Source organism: Callorhinus ursinus, unplaced genomic scaffold (genome assembly GCF_003265705.2).
Source record: "Callorhinus ursinus isolate GAN/ISIS: 27379988/994484 unplaced genomic scaffold, GSC_fseal_2.0 scaffold20, whole genome shotgun sequence".
Classification (NCBI taxonomy): domain Eukaryota; kingdom Metazoa; phylum Chordata; class Mammalia; order Carnivora; family Otariidae; genus Callorhinus; species Callorhinus ursinus.
Window position 1 is genome coordinate 29,078,834 of NW_027397082.1, and position 21,635 is coordinate 29,100,468.

A 21,635-nucleotide genomic window follows, 5' to 3' on the forward strand; every position below is an offset into this window, starting at 1 on the left:
GAAAATCCATGTATCATTGTAACTCATCAATTGCTCAAGAAATAAAAGGTTCTAATTCCTTCCCTTATAAATATTGATACTTCATAATGTTTCAGTTTTGTTTTTCTGACAGTGCTTGTGTTTTCCAAATAATTTTGTGACTTTGTTGTGTAAAAAATGAACTAAAAGTTATAAATTTAGTTTTTTAAAACTTTAGTAAGAAATTGTACAGAAATTTAGGAAGACTATACAGAATAGAACTTTTAAAGTAAATAGATTCAAATGGATTGTTTGTATTTTGCAAAAGGCAGTAGATTACTCTTACTGCAGAAGTTATTTTGGCACACTGCGGTGTAAGTATCATGGAAATGATGTATGAAATATGTATGAGTAGTACAAATTATAGAATCAAAAGATTGAGTAGAAACTGCTTGAAGGTCATGTTGTTATGTAGGGATCAATGTCAGAATGAACTATCTTTAGCACTCTTCTGTTGTCTCAAAATCACAAGGCAAATAGAAAAGATATAATAAGACCTTCAGAGTAATATGTGTTCTACTTTTTTAAGAGAGCAGGTGTTGCTTAATTTTGTTTTTGTTTTTTATTTTTAAGTAATCTCTACACCTAGTGTAGAGCTCAAACTCAACCCCAAGACCAAGAGTCGTATGCTCCACCAACTTAGCCAGCCAGGTGCCCCTCTTATTTTTGTTTTTTAAATTCAAACTTGGGGGCGCCTGGGTGGCTCAGTTGGTTAAGCGACTGCCTTCGGCTCAGGTCATGATCCTGGAGTCCCAGGATCAAGTCCCCCATCAGGCTCCCTGCTGTCAGCAGGGAGTCTGCTTCTCCCTCTGACCCTCCCCCTTCTCATGCTCTCTCTCATTCTCTCTCTCAAATAAAAAAATAAAATCTTTAAAAAAATAAATAAATAAATTCAAACTTGGAGTCAACAAATCTTCATGCTCATCTTCTTAATGAACAAAATGGAGTTTTCTTTAAAATGCTTCTTTGGTGCTACTGCTAAAACTAAATCTGATTTGGTTTTATTTTTTAAATAGTTTCATTGAAGTATAAGTGATATACAATAAGCTGTACATAAAGTATATAATTTGGTAATTTGAACATATGTATACACCTGTGAAATCACCACAGTCAAAATAGATAGACCATATCTATCACTCCCAAAAGTTTCCTTGTGCCCTTTTATAATTGCTTCCTGTTACCACTTCCCTGGACCCCCACCTGGTCCCAGGCAACCACTGACTCATCTGCTTTCTGTCGCTACACATTACCTTACATTTTCTAGAATTTTATATAAATGGAATCATACAATACATACTCTTCTGTTTTTGAACTTCTGTCACTGAGAATAATTACTGAGATTCACCCATGATGATGCATGTATCGATATGGCTGTACCACAGTTTATTTATCCATTCACTTGATAAACATTTGAATTGTTTCTAGTTTTGGCTGTTACATCTAAAGCTGCTATGAGCATTTGTGTACAAGTCTTTGTATGGACATATGCTTTCATGTGTCTCAGATAAATATCTAGGAATGAGATGATTCAATCATGATAGGCTTATGTTTAACTTTTTAGGAAACTGTAAAACCATTTTACATCCCCACCAGCAGTATATGAAAGTTCTAGTTCTTCCACATTGTCACCAACACACCACTTTTTAATTTTAACCATTCTAAAATTAGCCATTCTATGTAATGGTATCTCATTGTGGTTTGACAGTGTTGAACATTTTTTCATGTGCATATTTGAAGTGTTTACTCAAACATTTTGCCAAGCTTTAATTGAGTTGTGTTCTGTTATTAGTGCATTTCGATAATTTTTAAGTATATATTCTGATACAAGTCCTTTATCGGATATATGCTTTGCACCTATTTTCTGCAGGTCTGTAACTTGTCTATTCATTCTCTTAACAGTGTATTTCAGAGACCACAAGTTAACATTTTGATGAAGCCCAGTTTATCAGTTATGCTGTTACTGTTAGATCACAGAAGCCTTTGCCTAACTTAAGGTCACAAAGATTTTCTCCTGTGCTTGCTTCTACTTTTATAGTTTTAGGTTTTTCATTTAGATCTGTGATTCGTTTTGAATTATATCCTAGTGAATGTGATGTAGTATCTCATTGTAGTTTTGATTTGCATTTTCCTGTTGGCTAACGATGTTGAGCCATCTTCGCATGTGCTTATAGGCCATTCTTAATCTTTTTAGAGAAATGTCTAATCAGATCTCTTGCCCATTGGGTTATTTATCCTTTTAATATTGAGTTGTAAAAGTTCTTTATATATTCTAGACACACATCCCTATCAGCTACATGATTTACAAATATTTCCCCCATTATGTAGTTGTCTTTTCACTTTATTGAGGATATCTTTTGCAGGACAAAAGTTTTTAATTTTAATGAAGTCCAATTTATTTATTTTGTCTTTGGTCTTTTGGTGTCATATCTAACAAATAATTGTCTAATTGAAAACCACAGAGATTTAGACTTATGTTTTCTAAGAGCTTTATATTTTTAATTCTTATATTTAGATCTTTGACCCACTTTGAGTTAATTTTTTTTTTAAGATTTTATTTATTTGACAGAGAGAGACACAGCGAGAGAGGGAACACAAGCAGGGGGAGTGGGAGAGGGAGAAGCAGGCTTCCCGCTGAGCAGGGAGCCCGATGTGGGGCCTGATCCCAGGACCCTGGGATCATGACCTGAGCCGAAGGCAGATGCTTAACGACTGAGCCACCCAGGTGCCCCTTGAGTTAATTTTTTAATACAGGGTTAGGTAGGAATCCAGTTTCATTCTTTTGCATGTAAATATCTGGTTGTCCTAGCATCATTTATTGAAAAGATATTCATTCTTCAGTGGATTACCTTTCCACCTTGTGGAAATCAGTTGAGTTAATGTGAAGGCTTATTTCTTTTTCTCTTTTTTTTTAATTTAATTTTATTTATTTGAGAGAGAGCAAGAGAGCACAAGATGGGGTAGGGTCAGAGAGAGAAGCAGACTCTGCTGAGCAGGGAGCCCGATCCCAGGACTCCGGGATCATGACCTGATCCGAAGGCAGTCGCTTAACCAACTGAGCCACCCAGGCACCCGTGAAGGCTTATTTCTGGACCCTAAATTCCATTGATCTATATGTCTATTCCTATGTTAGTACCACACTTTCTTATTTATTTATTGGGGGGCACTTGTGGAGGGAGGGGCAGACTCCCCAGTGAGCGGGAATCCCAACTCGGGGCTCTAGCCCAAGACTGAAATTTCAGCCTAAGCTGGAGTCAGATGCTTAACCAACTGAACCACCCAGGCACCCCAAATTAACTGATTTTTAGATGCTAAACCAGTCTTGCATTTCTCGGATAAAGCTCACTTGGTCATGTTGTATGCTACTTTTTATGTGTTGATGGATTCAGTGTACTAATATTTTGTTGAGGATTTTGTGTCTGTATCATTAAGGAATATTGGTCTGTAGTTTCAATATCTTTATCTGATTTTGGTATCAAAGTAATACTGGCCTCATAGAATGAGTTGGGAAGTGTGTTCCATTTTTGAAAGAGTTTGTGAAGAATTGGTATTAATTCTTATAAATGCTTGGTAGAATCCACTAGTGAAGACATCTGGGCCTGGATTTTTCTTTGTGCGTAGTTTTTGATTATTAATTTAGTCTCAACATAAGCCTATTCATATTTACTATTTCTTCTTGAGTCACTTTCAGTGGTTGTGTCTACATTTTAAAGGGATAAATAATTTGAAAACATCATTATCCATATTATTAACATTTCTGATTTCTTCATTGCTTTGTGTTTTCCATTTGGTATCTTTTTACTTTTTTTTTTTTTTAAGATTTTATTTATTTGACAGAGACACACAGAGAGAGGAAACACAAACAGGGGGAATGGGAGGGGGAGAAGCAGGCTTCCTGCTGAGCAGGTAGCCCGCTGCGGGGCTCCATCCCAGGACCCTGGGACCATGACCTGAGCCTAAGGCGGACACTTAACAACCGAGCCACCCAGGCGCCCCTGGTATCATTTTACTTCTGCCTAAGGAATTTGTAGTGCAGGTCTGATGGCAATGAATTCTTTTAGCTTCTTAATGTCTAAAGAATTATTTTCTTTCTAAGATTTATTTATTTGAGAAAGAGCACACTGCCTGTGTGCAGGTGAAGGGGGAGGGCAGTCAAAGGGAAACGGAGAGAGAAAATCTCAAGCAGACTCCATCCCACAACCCCGAGATCATGACCTGAATCAAATCAAGAGTCTTGACACTTAACTGACCAAGCCACCCAGTGCCCCAAGAATTATTTTGCCTTTGTTCTTGACATACTTTTTTGCATATAGAATTCTAGGTTGACATATTTTTCCTTTCAGTTCTTTAAAGATGCTCCACTCTGTTTTTTATATGTGATATGTGTTTTTCTTCTGGCCACTTTCAAGATTTTCTATTTATCATGGGATTTGAGCAAGTTGATTATCATGTGCCTGGTTTTAGTTTTCTTTATGGCATTTGTATTTGGTAAACATTGAGCTTCTTGGATCTGTGTTAATACTTTTCATCAAATTTGGAGTTTCAGACTTATTTCTTTAAATATTTCTCCTTGTCCCCCCTCTCCCTTCTTTAGAGACCCTAATTACGTATGTGCTAGACTGCTTGAATCTGTGAGACAGCTTTCTAGGTGCTCTATTAATGTTTTTCATTCTTTTTTCCTTCTGTATTTTGCATAATTTCTATTGCAATGTCTTCAATTCATTAATATTTTATTCTGAAATATCTTATCTACTGTTAATCCCATTCAGTGTATTTTTCATCTCAGACATTGACATTTTCATCTCCAGAAGTTCAGTTTTTTTATGTCATCTGTGTCTCTGCTTAGTTTTTTGAACATGAATATCTTTTTAAATACACTTGTAACCATTTTAATGTCCTTTTCTATGAATTCTAGCATCTGTGTCAGCTCTAGATCAGTTTCAGTCATTGATTATTCTCATTATGGGTTGTATTTTTATTTTTCTTTGTATGTGTGATCATTTTTGTTTGGATGTCAGACATTGTGGAATTTTATTTTGCTGGGTGCTAGATATTTTTATATTCTTGTAAATATTTTGAGGCTTGTTGTGCAGTTACTTGAAAACAATTTGATCCTTTCAGGTCTTGCTTTTAAGATTTGTTAGGCAAGACCAGAGCCATGTTTAGTCTAGAGTTAATTTTTTCTCATTACTGAGGCAAGACCTTGTTGAATACTCTACCCAGTGCCCCATGAATTTGAGGTTTTCCAGCCTGTCTGGTGGGAACATGCACATTATTCCTGGCCCTGTATGAATGCTGAGTTCTGTGTCCTCTCTTTTTTTTAGCTTCAGTTAGTTTCTTTATATGCCTGCACTGGTCAGCGCTCTGCTCAATACCTAAAGGGTGTGCTCTTCAGATCTCTGGAGTTCTCTCTCTGGGCAGCTCTCTCCTCTGGTACTGTATCCTTTCAACCTAGCTGCCTTGGTCCCCTCGGACTGTCAGCTCCATCTCTTCAACTCAGCAAGTCAGCTGGACTTTGCTTAGGAGGGGACTCCCTTTGTTATGGCCTGGAACCTAAGTCAGTAAGCTGGGCAATTGTTTGTTTTTTGTTTCTCCTAAGGATCACTGTCCTTTATTACCTAATGTTCAGTATCTTGAAAACCATTGTTTTATATTGGGAGGGGCGGATTCTGGATTTTATTGGTTGGTTTTTTATTCTTTCACGTGCAAGAGTAAATCTGGTCCCTGTTGTTCTCTAGGCTATAGAGGAAGTCTCTTTAGTCTGTCTTAAAGAGTAAGAAAATTGATGGCATGGCTTCTAAGGTTTCTTTCAACTCTGAGATCTTTGATTTTGTATTATATCTTTAACAGCTCATTTTCCCATCTCCACAGTTATCTCATTCTCTCCTCACAGCACTTAACTGTTTGCTTAGAAATCATTTGTGCAGGGGCGCCTTGGTGGCTCAGTCGTTAAGTGTCTGCCTTCGACTCAGGTCATGATCCCAGGGTCTTAGGATCCAGCCCCGCATCGGGCTTCCTGCTCTGCGGGAGGCCTGCTTCTCCCTCTCCCACTCCCCCTGGTTGTGTTCCCTCTCTCGCTGTGCCTCTCTCTGTCAAATAAATAAATAAAGTCTTAAAAAAAAAAAAGAAATAGTTTGTGCATAGAAAGTTGCTTGGGATCAACTCTGTGTTATGAATGAACCTTATTTATGATATAAACACATTACATAGAATGATAGCAATCAAGGTGTAACAGCTGAAAAATGGATGTTTTCTCCAACATAATGTATTTAGAACTGTTATAATCTAGTCTTCTATGATTTGGCTAAAGAGTTCCCTTCAGGAACTAGGCAAATAAGACTTTAATTGATATCTTTTATTTTTAACAACCACAGAGGTATGCAAATAACACTTATATTCTAAAGTAATTACAGCAACTTTTCTTTCATTTCAGTGGTAATATTCAATTGTAAAAGATGTAACTGAAAGATAAGCACGTAAGGTATCTCAAAACCTGTATTTTGCATAAGGGAGGGGAAAATGAAGAACTTGACTTTAATAATACCACTTAATATTTATAGAACCTTACTTAAACCTTTCATTTTTGAGCTTATTGTTCCTATCCAAAATGAAGATAATATCCACACCATTTTAAAAGGATGACATAGGAAATGTATAAAAATACTTTATAAACCAGTATTCTTCAGGATTTTTGGACCGCAGCCCTCTTATAAATACATATTATATAGAGATCTCATACATATACGTATATATAATTGCAATACAAAACTCACTATTTGTGGTATACACTGGTATTTCCTGTTCTCTTTCATTGAAAAGTAATCCTTTATTTTTTTTTTTAAGATATTTATTTATTTGTCGGGGAGAGAGAGAGCAGAAGCAGGGGGAGCAGCAGACAGAGGGAGAAGCAGGCTCCCCGCCGAGCAGGGAGCCCGATGTGGGACTCAATCCCAGGACCCTGGAATCATGACCTGAGCCGAAGGCAGATGCTCAACTGACTGAGCCACCCAGGCGTCCCAGTAATCCTTTATTTAGTAATGACCCATTAAATGGGTCACAGCTCACAGTTTAAAATATATTGTCTATATAAAGAAAAAAATCTATGAAGTACTATATTAATAAAAGGTAGAGGTACTTAGATTACGTACTGTTAGTTCTGTTATCAAGTTTGATTTCAAAATAGTTTGAGTATAGTATAGTTAAATCATGTCTCCACTATTTTCACCATTAGCATCTTTGCCATAAGCATTTTTGCTGCATAGCTAATTGGCCGTAAAGCAAAATCATGGGGGGACAAAAGGACATTTATTAAAAAGGACATAGTGAAACATGAAAAATGAACAAAATTTAAAAGGCTGCTGTTAAATACAAAATATTGATTTTAAAATGTGTGTAGATTCAAGGTAGTATTACACAAATAACTGATTTTATTTTGTGGATTGTACCAAAGCACTTATCTTCAAAGGCTTTTTTTTTTCTTTTTTAAAATTTTATTTATTTATTTGACAGAGAGAGACACAACGAGAGAGGGAACACAAGCAGGGGCAGCGGCAGGCAGAGGGAGAAGCAGGCTTCCCGCCGAGCAGGGAGCCCGATGTGGGACTCGATCCCAGGACCCTGGGATCATGACCTGAGCTGAAGGCAGACGCCTAATGACTGAGCCACCCAGGCGCCCCCAAAGTCTTTTGTTCATAGTGTTATACTTTTTTTTTTTTGCTTGTTGATTCATGCCCTTGTTCAGCATTGCACTTTCTTTTTTCCCAAAAATTTTTTCCTTCATTAAAGAGGCATCAATTTCCAAATACTAGGATACATATTTGTAACTGAGCTCTCTGTTGTATTGTGAGAGCCTTCTACACTGTTGTTTATTCTTGGCATATTGTCAGGTGTCCATTGATAGACATTCCGAAGTTCTATGGGAAATGTGGGTTCAGAACTCTGCCACTGTATAGATCATTATGAGGGCTAAGATTTATATGATATAAAAATGGGAGTACTGCGTCAATGGAGAAGTGAAACCAAACTGTCATCCAGTCGATGAGACAAAGAAACTGTCAAACCAAACTGTCAGCCTGTTATTTTTTAATCTTTTACAGCAGAATTGCCTTATGGCCTATTAGCTATGCAGTGAAAATGCTTGTGGCAAAGATGCTTACAACAAAACTACCTGGAACCTAGTTAAATATGTATTACTTTATTAATAACTAATACAAAATTATGACTCTACATTTTCAGTTTTAGTCTTTCTTTTCCCTAATAAGCAGGATAGTAATAACTTATAAATAGTTAAAAGAGATACCTCTGAGTTTTATCTTTCAAATAATGACATTCCAGTCATTTCTTATCCTAAGAATTATGGTTTTGAGACATGGTAAAGTCCTAGGACTAATATTAACTTTGCATCCTTATTTTTTAATTAGATACTTCTCTTTATACTGAAATTTTTTCCTATCTTTTTCCTACATCACTTGAAACAAGCTTTACAATCAATAAAACATGCCATCATATCAAAACTTTCTTGTAGTGAATTAAAATTTTCATGATACTTGGTTATCATTTGGTTAATGAAAGTAATAAATGGCTAAGGGTAGTTAAGTCCATCATTTTTAGTCTACTAGCTATAAGAAGTTTGAATCTATCCTACATTTTTATACAGAGATGTGCCACAAGAAAAAAAAAGAAAAAGGCATTCAGGCTTTCCTAATCACTAAGAAGGTGACTAGGACTGATGTTCCCCAGTGATCTTCCATAGGTTCTGCTGCACTGGTAGAAACCATCTCTATTAATAAAGCCTGCTGGGGGGCGCTTGGGTGGCTCAGTCATTAAGCATCTGCCTTAGGCTCAGGTCATGATCCCAGGGTCTTGGGATGGAGCCCCACGTCGGACTCCCTGCTCAGCGGGAAGCCTGCTTCTCCCTCTCCCACTCCCTGTGCTTGTGTTACCTCTCTCGTTGTGTCTCTGTGACAAATAAATAAAATCTTAAAAAAAAAAAAAAGCCTGCTGGAGTATCACATATCCTTCTTGACAAATACTTAGTTAGAATGAAAGCTCTCTGCAGCGGAGGCCTCCTTTGCCTCCTGTCTCCTAAATTTAATGCCCTCTATTTAGAGAATTAAGGATCCTTAGTTTTAAAAGAAATATGGAAGAGCTCACACAACTGGTTATGGTATGAACCAGTAGTGTGTGATTTTACATTATAAATGGTTTTTGAATTTTTTTTCCCAGTAGATAAATATGAAAATGGTCATGATTTTTCTTCAAATAGACTTTAAACCTTTCCAGACTTGTAGGAAATCTGTTGCTGTGTAATACGGTGGAAAGAATTATGTGATCTAATGCTCAAATAATCTGTGGGAGGACTTGGGATGTAAAAGTGTTTCTTAATGTGTTTTCCAGATGTCTGTGACCTTTTGGAATTGTCCCTCCCCTCACATACACACTTAATTGTACGGCTCTTATATTGGTTGGGTTCAGCCATAGAAATTAATGAAGTAGAATGCTTGAATTAAATAAACTGGAAGAAAATATCTCTCCCTAGTAAGCCATTATCAATGTAACAAAAACAATTTATGGAAACTCAGTTCCCAAATGGTGATATGCTCTAGGTGGGAGTTGGCGTATTAATCTAAGTATTATGTTAATAAAGAGTTACGAGTGTTAAGATTTTCAAATAATTAGAAACCATAGTATCTCTATAACACAGAGTATGCTAAACATAATTTTAATGTTTCTTTGTTTCATTCAGGAGGTTATGGTTGTGTAGACATTCTGGTTAAAAGTATTACATGTGGCATTTTAGTGTTTTGTAAGATATTTCTCTTAATACTTTCTCCCAGCATTTACTGCATATTCTACATTGTATTAGCACTTCTCTTGGTGTTCTACATATAAGAGTCACATTGCTAAGTTTACTGAAACTACCAACAATTTGATCTGCCTAAGGAAACAAGATTCTGATTGATTCTGTCTGTTTCTTTCAGAAAAATCACCACCCATATAATGGAATTTTATCTGATTCTGTAGATCAGATTTCTTTATTCTGGATATCATGATAACAATACAGGAAGTATGCACTATTTCTCATTTCTGCAACTAGTCTTCACTGCTGAAGGAAGAAATTTTTTAAGCTTTGGCAGAATTCATCTTGGTACCTTTAATGGAAATTCTGATTTTGTTTTTAATTTTTGATAACCTTTTGTGAAAGGTATGAACAACCAAAGAACTTATCTTGTTAGGCAAGTCCATATTAGTAAGAATGCCTAGAAGAGGATTGATTCTTCAGACCCGGACCCACTGGCTACTGTTGGGTCTCGCTTTACTCTGCAGTTTGGTATTATTTTTGTACCTTCTGGAATGTGCCCCCCAGACTGATGGAAATGCACCTCTTCCTGGTGTTATTGGGGAAAATTATGGTAAAGAGTATTATCAAGCCCTCCTACAGGAGCAAGAAGAACATTACCAAACCAGGGCTACCAGTCTAAAACGTCAAATTGCCCAACTAAAACAAGAATTGCAAGAAATGAGTGAGAAGATGAGATCATTGCAAGAGAGAAAAAATATAGGAGCTAATGGCATAGGCTATCAAGGCAACAAAGAACAAACACCTAGTGATCTTTTAGAATTTCTTCATTCCCAAATTGACAAAGCTGAAGTTAGCATAGGAGCCAAATTACCTAGTGAGTATGGAGTCATTCCCTTTGAAAGTTTTACCTTAATGAAAGTATTCCAGTTGGAAATGGGTCTCACTCGCCATCCTGAGGAAAAGCCAGTTAGAAAAGACAAGCGAGATGAATTGGTAGAAGTTATTGAAGCTGGCTTGGAGGTCATTAATAATCCTGATGAAGATGATGAACAGGAAGATGAGGATGGTCCCCTTGGAGAGAAAATGATATTTAATGAAAATGACTTCATAGAAGGTAATGTGAAAAATATGTTGGTCCATAGTTACGTTAGTATGACAATGCTTTTATTCTATGCTGGTAAAGTCAGTCACTATTTACAGTATTGAAATATTTGAGTTTTTACCCACTTCATTCCACCAAGAATTTGAAGTGGCTTTTTAAAAAAAGTTATAATGTGATGGTAATAAAATAGAGGACCAGGGAAATAGAATAAATCTAAGTTTATATAGAAGAATACTATATAGGGCTCAAGTTGAAGGGCTCTTAGGGCTATGTATGTATTTGTACATGTATGTTTTTGCATTCCTCTCTTATCTGGTCTTGATGTTCCTTTTTTGTATTTTTCAAAATGTATGAACTAAGGTTCATGATTTGAAAACCATTTGATAAAGGAAAGAAAAAAACCTTAATTTAGTAGATTGATGGTTATTCTATATTTTAAGGGGAGGAGAAGCACATGTCAGAACGTCTAGGGGGCATATATAGTTTTGAAAAGCATATTTGGTATTTGGAAAAGTAAAGAAATCACCTGTTTTCCTAATACAGACTGCAGAAAGGGCATGGGATGTATACATATCAAGATGGAGTATGACTCAAAAGTTGAGGAACACTTCTGTAAACTTAAGATATTTGCTGATTGATAGAAATACAGATCCCCACCCATCTCCATCTTAATACCTCCTGCTAGATATTTAATGACAAAACCATTTTCGATATAAATCTCTCTTGAAAGTTCTCTTTGCTTGATTCTGTGAACAGTATACCACATATAGTTTCTTTGGCCTTGAATCATCGTGGATAGTACTTGCTATACTACAAGATAGTAGTACCTTGAGACCTTTGGAGGCCATCAGGGAGAGCATTGTGCTTTTCCATGATACTTCAGCTGTCTTTGCGTTGTAGCCACTTCCTACAATTTTGGATGGGTTGTTTCTCTCAAAACTCTTATAATTTTTCTGCAAGCTCAGCTTTTTGTCTTTTTACCATATTTGTAGCTTATGGCAGAATTGAAAGCTGCTGAGGAAATAACTCACTAAAGTATAAAACGTCTTCACATCTGCCTTAAAAAAAAAGAAGCCATGTCAGTTTTATATTCTATAGCTTCTGCTTATCTCATAACTCTCTTTGGATTCTTTCACTGACAGGATTTTTCTCTGCATGGAACATATTTTGTCCCCCACTTTTCTTCCACTCTCCTACCCCCCTAGCAAAAATAAAAAATAAAAAATAATTACTCATTATTCAGTAACTCCTATTCCTTTTCCATACTTTAGCTTAGATGTCGCTTCATTTAGAAGTCATCTCCAACTTGCAAGTCTTAAGATAACAGTATTTCCTGTGTTCTTTTGTAACTTCTACCTTGTGTCCCCTCTCATAGCACTTGTCGTAGTATATGGTGTTGCCCATTTCCTGATTCGTAGTTCCTCTTAGGCTGTAAGCCTCAGGAGAGAGTGGATTGGTCTATCTTGTTCATTGTTTTATTCCCAGATATTGACTGACTCACACATCTATAGGTCTTCCCTCTTTCCTGAATGTCACACTTAAAAATCAGATTGCCCAGTAGACTTCCAAACTTTTCTCCTGGAGGTATCTCAGGTCACCATATTTAAGTCTATACTAATTTTTCTTTGACTTCACTCTCTTCAGAGAGAGAGAGTAAGTGTGTGTGTGTTTGTAGAGTGAAAGATATATCACTGTATTGTTTTTATTTCCTTATTTTTCTGTCTCCCTCACTAGACTAACCGTTCCTCAAAACCAGGACTGTATAGCCCTCTTTATACCACCAATGAGTGACACAAAGGCACTCCATTCATTTAATGGAACTGAACCAAACAATAGAAGTTTTGATGCTCAAGTCTAGAATTTAATATTGGTGGAAGTAATTTATTTTTATCATATGATTATTGTGTTGATAGGCTCTACTACTAAAAAAGTCATATGTAAAAAGGAATAATTGTCATTTGGAGCATATTTATGGATTGACTAATAATAGAGCAGTGAACATTTTTTTTTAACCTCTCCTTTTAAAGAAATTATTGTTTACAACTGTACAATGGAGATAATTATTTTCACAAAATGATTAAAAACACTACATGTCTGGTTTTGTACTTTTGATCTTTGAGTAAAATCAGTATTCACATTGAATTTATAAACTTTGACATGGAGACATCTTTGTCCCTAACTCTTTCCTTTAGGTTATTATCGCACCGAGAGAGATAAGGGCACACAGTATGAACTCTTTTTTAAGAAAGCAGACCTTATGGAATATAGACATGTGACCCTCTTCCGCCCTTTTGGACCTCTCATGAAAGTGAAGAGCGAGATGATTGATATTACTAGATCAATTATTAATATCATTGTGCCACTTGCTGAAAGAACTGAAGCATTTGTGCAGTTCATGCAGAACTTCAGGTAACTCTCAGGGCTTAATGATTTGGCTAAGCACTCCTAAAAAAAATTACATTTCATGCAGATTTACTTAATTTATCTTCACTGAGTGTGATTACTTAGAATTACAGAGTAATTTTATAGACTTTGGGTAATCTTAGTTTTTGATATTCTCTTTTTTTTACAGCGTGTATAATATATTGTGTTATTGACAATTTAAACTTTGAAGTAAATTGAGAGTGACAACTATTAGAAACTATATTTGATGACCTTTATAATTGTGTGTGAGTTCATTTTAGGATGAATTGAATTTTTAAAAAATAACTTTATTGAGGCATAATTTACATACAATAAAGCCCACATATTTTAAGGATACAGGTTTCATGACTTTTGACAAACCTGTACACTCATAATTGCTTTCCCAATCAACATATAGGACATTGCTATTTCTCCAGAAAATTCCCTTGAGAACAATTGGAATTTTAAAATTGAAATAAATTTTAGAAATATAAACATTACTAAAAATGAGAGAGTTACTCCATCTTGAGAAGCAGAGATTATAACAATTTTTAAAAGAATTTTTTCCTTTTTTTGTCATTAAATTTGGATATTTTAAAATGCTGAAGTGTTAAAAAAGTATGTATTAGGGTAGCTATTTGAGGAAAGTTTTACCTTTTTGTTTTAATTTAACAATGCCATGTTTTTAATATGCTAGTTTTGATTCTTCATAATCCCAGTCTTTATTCTCATATTGAAATCATTGGATTTAAAAGTTAATCCTGTTCTGTAGCAGAATATCTAGAAATCATGCTTCCCAATGAGTTTTGCCTGTTTGAAATAGCTCACTTGAGATCTGATTTTCTAAAGCATTTTTTACTGCTTTTCTTGGGATTGCTTTCAGATGCTACATTATTCTTTACAGTAAATAATCTCAGCCATGGCAAATATTTATTCCTTGATGATAGGTATAATTTCCGGAATTAGCCAGTTTTAAGACAAAATAACTCTTGACCAACAACTTGAATATTTATTTGGTTTTGAACTGATTAGACTTCTTTCCTTGAGTAACTTGTAATTTGCTTCTGAAGGCAATACCAAAGCAAAAGTTCCAAAAATATTTTGAAATATGGCAACTTCCATGGACCTCCAAGGGCTATATTCATGTGCTTATGTTGTTATGCGTTTGCTCTGATGCCTTTAATAATTCAGCAATATTACCACTTTTATATTTACTTAAAGCTTCATGAAGTATCTTTCTGTATGAGTAATGCCTCATTTGTTTTGTTAAAGCTCCATGTGATTGCTTTCTGAATGAGTAGTGCCTTATATATTTTTTTGAATGAACTTTATTTTTCAATTCTGTTAGGGATGTGTGTATTCATCAGGACAAGAGAATTCATCTCACAGTGGTATATTTTGGTAAAGAAGGACTATCTAAAGTCAAGTCTATCCTAGAATCTGTCACAAGGTTGGTGAGCCATGTCCAAATTGAAGTCCTTGATATATAACATTAGAAGAATGAGAATTTCACATATTTAATGAGTTAATTTTTAATAGCTGCTATTTAAAAGTTGGCTGAGCACATGAGTGGTGGTGCTAATAAGTTCCTCATTTCACCCCTCAGTTCACTCATGCAACTCTAAATGATTCATCTTCCCTGTTCTCTTGGCAGACAGCCTGGCATGATCTGGGCCTTCTCACTCTGTGGCCCACCCACCTTCTATTTATTTGCCTCTGTTTGTTACTTCTTCATTCCCTTCTGTTGGACTCTTCCCCTTTCTCTAAATCTAATCCCTTCACTTTGATACCATCTCCTGAGCTTTTCTCTCACTTGTCACCTTTCTTTCCATTTTCCCAAGTTCCTTCTTCTTGCCCTGCAAATGATGCTTAGGTCTCTCCTGTCCTTAAGCCACCACCACATGACTCTATAGTACCCAGTAGCTACTGGTAGGTTTCTGTCCTCTCATAGCTACACCTCAGAGAGCAATAGTTCTCTAATCGGGCAACTCATATAGTACCTGGCACATAGTAGGTACTCAGAGGTTTGAATGAATGAATTAGTAATTCCTTAATACTCCGTTATTAATTCTATAGCTTTTCAGCCTTTTCATCTCTAAGTTATGGGCCCAAAGTTATGACCTAACTGCCAAATTCAACCTTTTCTCTGTCATCGTCATTGATCGCTTTTTTACATTTGATGCCTAACCAGTACTTCCTTCTTGACACGTTCCTCTGATGTTTGTAAAATGTATATATTTTGTAAATGTAAATATGTTACAGTGTAAGATATTAGGTTGTCTTTTCCGACCAAGCCAACTCTGTATCCTTTACCTGCTTCTTTACCTTTCTGCTAGTTGTGGCCATTCCCTAAGAGTCCAGATTTGGCTGGCCATTCTTCTCGAATCATTCAACTAACATTCCTTGAGTCCCACCAACTATGTTCCAGGTACACTGCTCGGGAGTCTGACTGGGGTGGTTGGAATAGATGGGCACAGAAGAGGGTGTTACAGTCCCCACCCTGAAGGGACTCTCACAGTAAATGTATAAAAAACAAATATTGTCTTTTCTTCCCCCTACACACTAGCTGCTTCTCCTGGTGGTCCTCTTTCAGTTCAGACTAAGACCATTCTCATGATCCCCTGGGCTTAATGTCTGAGAGCTAGCATCTTTCATTCTTTACCTCTAGTCAGTTCTTGCTTACTGCACAGGACCTCTTCCCTGTCCTCTCCTCGCTGCTGCCACCACCCTAACCCAGGTTCCCCCTCCCTTCATTTCTTTCCTTCTCTTCCCTCTTTTACCATTTTCAGGTCACCTCTAAGTGCCAGGCACTTACATTGGTATTACTGAAGCTGTCCCCGCATTAATCAAGACTCCTCTGTGGCACATGATGGAAACCCATCTTGAACTTGCTTAAGGAAACTGGAGTGTTATGGAAGAATCTTGGATAGCTCCCAAACTAAAGGGATTATTACAGCCAGATTTGGGGAAGAAAACCAATACAGCTTTGATATCTTAGGGACTGGAACCAGAGACTTGAATACCGTGAAAAATCTCTTGTTGTCTTCTTGTCTGTTTTTCTCTGCATGTTGACTTCATTCTCCTGTTGCAGATTGGCTTCTTCCACATGTGAGGTATATGGCTGTTGGCGGCTTTGGGCTCACATCTTCTCAGCTTTGCCATCAGAGAGGAAAGAGCTTTCTCCCAGATCCAGTTGAGAAAAGCCCAGGGAAGGAGTTTTGCCCACTCTTGAGCCGGTCACTATGGCCAGGTGGGGTGGGGGTATTGTGATTGGCCCAGCTTGAGTCTGGCTCCCGCCCCTAGGAAATTACTGTGGTTGGGGTATTCTATTAGTTCCTCCACCGGGTGCTGGGAGTGTGAGGTGGTAATCAGCAGTTTTCCCAAAAGAAGGGAGAGATGTATATCCCATGAGAAGGGCAGTGTGGCCATTCAGAGCATGTGGAGTCCACTCTATAAACTATTTGAGCCTTTGCTTCCATCTCTCCATTCCCCATTCTACACTGTTATAAAGAGTAATCTTCCTAAAATGTCCCTTTTTGACCTGGCCATACCCTAGCGCAGCAGTTCTCCAACTTTAACAATCAGAGTCACCTGGAGTGACTTATCCTAAGAGAGACACAGATGCTCAGCATCACCCCTAGTATCTGATTCAGGGGTCTGGGGTGGGGCCCAAGAATTTGCATTTCTAATGCTTTTCCAGGGGAGGCTGATGCTGTGGGTGTAGGGACTTCACTATGAGAACCACTGCCCTGGCAGAAAAACTCCTCCTTGCCTTGAGGACACTGACCAACTTCTTTAACTTCTCACAGAAGGCACTCCTCAGTCTGACCCTTTTCTGGTCTTCTCTCATTGTTCCCATTTTAGGATCCCTTTGTTCTAATCCAGTTTGTCTAATCCCTGTTCTCTAAAATGTTTCTACTTTCTTACCTCTTTGCCTTTGAGAATAATTAATTGGAATAACCTTTAAACTCACTACTGAATTCAGGAATTTAATCAAAGCATAACTTAAATTCTGCTTCTAACATCTCTAGTCTCTAACTACTCTCAGACAAAAGCAATCTTTTTCTCAGAACTGCTGTTCATTCATTCATTCAGCAAATATTTATTGAACTCCTACTCTTTGAGGAGGTGCACTGTATCCATAGTAATGAACAAAACATAATCCCTGCTCTCATGGAGTTTACGTTCCAATGGGGGGAGACACTCGAACAAACATGTCTGGTGGTGCTGAGGAAAGCAAAGCTGGGCAGGGGGATAAAGATTAAAGAGAAGGAGGTCAGGGCAACTTCACAAATGGCACGAGGGGGATCCCTCTGATAAGGGGACATGTAAGCAAAGATCAGAAAAACACAAGAGCACTCTGAATGTACCATTCATATGGAATGCATTGTTTATTACCAAACATTATGGCCATTTTTCCATGTTTATATTTCTTATCTCCCCAATAAGTTTTTAAGATCCTGAAGGGCAGTGACCCCTTAACACTTTTTAAACTCACACCACCAGCATGTTGCCTCAGATATGGGCATTTAGTAATATCTGTTCCTGATGATGATCATACATGTGAATCTGATGATTTCCTTTCCCTGTATGACTTTAGAACCAAAATAAAATACTTGAAGTATAAAACATATTTTTAAGTCTTGTTGAAAGAAGAGAGTTGTTAAACTTTAAGTGGGACTTACCCTTTGCTGTATATGCTTTCCTCCTAGTGAGTCTAACTTTCACAATTACACTTTGGTCTCATTGAATGAAGAATTTAATCGTGGACGAGGACTAAATGTCGGTGCCCGAGCTTGGGACAAGGGAGAGGTCTTGATGTTTTTCTGTGATGTTGATATATATTTCTCAGCCGAATTCCTTAACAGCTGCCGGTTAAATGCCGAGCCAGGTGCGTAAAATGTTGGTAGATGAGCTGAGTGTAGAAATTTAGAACAAACAGTGCCAGTACATCCCATATTTTGAATCAAGTTAATTATGTTTTCTTAAAGTTATATTAAGCATACTTTAACTGGAATATTAAGTAGAAAAGTGAAACTTTGCCCCTCTGCAGTTCATACCCCTGTTCTCTTGTGGCCAAATTCTATTGCCAAAATTTGAATCCAAATAAACAAAAGCAAAGAAAATGTCTTAAAATTGATAAGGAGGAAGCAGCACTTATCAGAAAAAGAGCCAAGCAGACAACGTGGAGATGTGTGAGAGAAGCACTCTACCTCAGGCAGGTGGTGCCAGCACAGAGGCACACACACATGAAGAAACCTAGATACAGACGGTGCTTGGCATCCATACTATGTATTTGGGGATCATTTACTATACTTTGCTTTATGTTGTAGGGATTTTTTGAAAATGTATGAGCAACTGACATTTTTATAACTCAAATCTTATTTTAAATGTGAAAGGAAGTTTTCTGTGCCAAAAATAATCCCCTAGTAAATTTTTTTTTGTGTAGAACTATTCATACCATGCAAATTATTACCCTATTATTTTCATGAGGGATAATTGTCAGGAACTCTTTGAGCGCCTAGTGAATAAATGAGGGTTAGGTTTACTTTTGTTGCACCAGACAGTATGAAGTTCACAATGTGGAAGTTGAGGGAAACATTTGCTCAATGTAAAAGAAATACTTTAATGTCTAGAAATAGATTTGTCACTGAGAATTGAACTTCCATCCCTAAGTGAGTTTTAACAAAGGTGAAATGAGCATCTAGTAGGGATCTTGTAATAGAAAGGCTGCCACATTGCCACAGGTACTTGACAGTTACTGAGCACTTCATATTATCACGTCTGACTGAGGCCAGTCTTAGCAAGGAGTTCTCTGTGGAGGGGAGATGGGCTCCTGAGTCTTTACAGGTCCCTTCACTGCTTCAATTTGAATACTAATGACAAGATTTTCTGCAGAGGCTGTTAGATCAGGTATTTTTAACTCTTCCCAACTTTTCCAAATCTTACCAAATCTATCTGCAGTTCTGTATTTTAATTATTCTGTACAAATCTGTTCATTGTATGTATTCTTTGGATTTACTGTTTCTATGATTCATTTCGAAGGGTGGATTTAACAGATGTTTCTAAGTTCTTGGTGATTGTCAGAGAGGTTAACCTACATCTGTCACTGCTAATTTGATGAAATGATGAGTAATAAATAGCTCACCTATTGAATAACTGAGCAAATACCTTTGTGTATCTCTCCAAAGTCAAAGGGAGTAAATGTGTGTTACACCCTTTAGTCTGTTTTTTAGTCTATTTTAGGTTATAACTTTGTAGCTTGGTCTACTGATATGTTATAAAATCATCATTATGTTCATCAAATCAGCATGATGTTTGGTAGCCTGAAAATGGACAAAATACAGTATTGATAAAGTCATCATATATGACCAAAGAAATACCAGTATTAAATATTGATAACGCAGTACTGATCAGCCTTTCGTTTTATGACTTCATTGCGTGATATAACCATATATTTTAATTTATAGGTAAAAAGGTGTTTTACCCTGTGGTGTTCAGTCTTTACAACCCTGCCATTGTTTATGCCAGTCAGGATGTGCCACCACCTGTGGAGCAACAGCTGGTAAGACTCATTGTCAGTTACGGAAGGCCACAAAGCTCCTTGCTACGTTCCTTTAAGTTTGTTTCACAAGTAGAAAAGAAAGTTTCAATAAAAAAGTGTAGTTTTTTTTTTTAAGATTTTATTTATTTACTTATTTATTAGAGAGCGAGTACAAGCAAGGGGAACAGCAGAGAAATCGGAAGAAGCAGGCTCCCCGCTGAGCAGAGAGCCTGATTCGGGGTTCAATCCCAGGACCCCAGGGTCATGACCTGAGGCAAAGGCAGACATTTAACTGACTGAGCCACCCAGGAGCCCCAAAAACCTGTAGTTATTGTAAACACATTTTCATAGTATCATAGTATCCCATAAGATGCTTTCCCACTTACTGTTTTAGAATTAAATATCATTCTAGAAGGGAAAAGAAAAGTTAAGACCACAGAGAAAACTTAAAGTTCTAGACTATGAAGATTTTACAGTCACTTCTGCCAATGTATTTTCAGTAATACTAAAAATAAATTTTAATTTTAAAAACCTTATTAACTAGAAATTAAAACTACAAAATAAAAAGGAATAATATTCTGTGGGAAATTACTTAAAAAGTCTTGGAGTGGGAATGCCATGTAACAGAACTTACGGTTATTGATAGTTATAAGTTTTTTTTATTTTAAATAAACATTATGTTGGAATAATTTAGATTTACAGAAAAGTTGGAAAGATAGTATAGAGCGTTCCTGTACTTCTCCCAGTTTTCCCTCAGATTAATATCTTACATAATGATTTGTCAAAATTAGAAATTAACATTGGCAAGTTACTGCTAACTACACTATAGATTAGGATTTCACCAGTTTTTCTACTAATGTCCTTTTCCTGTTTCAGGTTCCAGTCCAGAATACTATATTGCACTTAGTCTAAGGCTAAAAGTCTTAGTCTTTTATTGTTAATATTAAATAAAAATGGAAACAACTAAGAAGTCAATTTAAGATGTTAAAAAAATGAATAACTCTGAGGAAAGAAATAAAGGCAGAAATTAATGAACCAAAAATAATAGTTTTACGAATATATAGGAGCTTATTCTTTATGTGCAAAAAATTTTTTTAACCAAAGTGGGCAGATTTGGAGTAAAAAGGAAAATACAACTGAGAGAAATCAATTTTATATGGTACATTTTAAAAATTCTAAATAAAAAATTTGAGAATTTATAAACTATTAACACAAGCAACGTTTGTGGTAGCATTTTATAAATAGAAGAGATGGAAGCTCTGAAAAGACTAAGAACCACTTAAAAAATTAGAACAGTTATCAAAAAAATTACCCTGCAGGTGCATAGATATGATGTTTTACTGGTGAGTTTTTCCAAACTTTTGAAGAACAGGTTAAATTAGTACCACATGATCTACTTAATAAATTTTATGAAGCCAACATTATCTTCAGACTAACACCTGGCAAAGTGTCTATATACACACACCCCTCTACCTTATCTGTAGGCCAGTATTATTTAGGAGTATAGACACAAATGGGATCAAAATGGAGAACCAAGTACCCACATTTGCCTTATCTAACACTCTAAATCCTTTGTAAAAGTGAATTACTAAAAATAAAGTGTATTAGCATTGGAAAATGAGAGAAGTACCATTGGTAGAAAATTTTGAGAAATTTATGTAAGATGGCAGTAGTTAGCATAGGATTGAGAGAGGAAAGAAGAATCTGGAACATGTTCAGAAGAACACAAGATGGGGCTGCTCTGTATCCTCTGAGCTCATAGAAGACAG

General features: G+C 36.5%; 1 protein-coding gene across 8 annotated transcripts in view; it reads left to right on the forward strand.

Annotated features, from left to right (window-relative positions):
* CSGALNACT2 (chondroitin sulfate N-acetylgalactosaminyltransferase 2) overlaps positions 1 to 21,635 on the forward strand; it is a 44,896-nt gene that overhangs the window by 6,606 nt on the left and 16,655 nt on the right. For 5 of the 8 annotated variants that reach the window (XM_025880637.1, XM_073904475.1, XM_073904474.1 and 2 more), the window contains exons 2-6: positions 9,996 to 10,931; positions 13,112 to 13,328; positions 14,671 to 14,772; positions 18,035 to 18,213; positions 19,793 to 19,887. In XM_025880637.1, coding sequence (XP_025736422.1) covers positions 10,271 to 10,931; positions 13,112 to 13,328; positions 14,671 to 14,772; positions 18,035 to 18,213; positions 19,793 to 19,887 — 1,254 coding nt within the window. In that variant the 5' untranslated portion in view covers positions 9,996 to 10,270. Of the gene's footprint in view, positions 1 to 9,995; positions 10,932 to 13,111; positions 13,329 to 14,670; positions 14,773 to 16,413; positions 16,573 to 18,034; positions 18,216 to 19,792; positions 19,888 to 21,635 lie in introns of those variants that run through there. The other 3 variants (XR_003209976.2, XM_025880639.1, XM_025880640.2) reach the window with 3 other exon arrangements.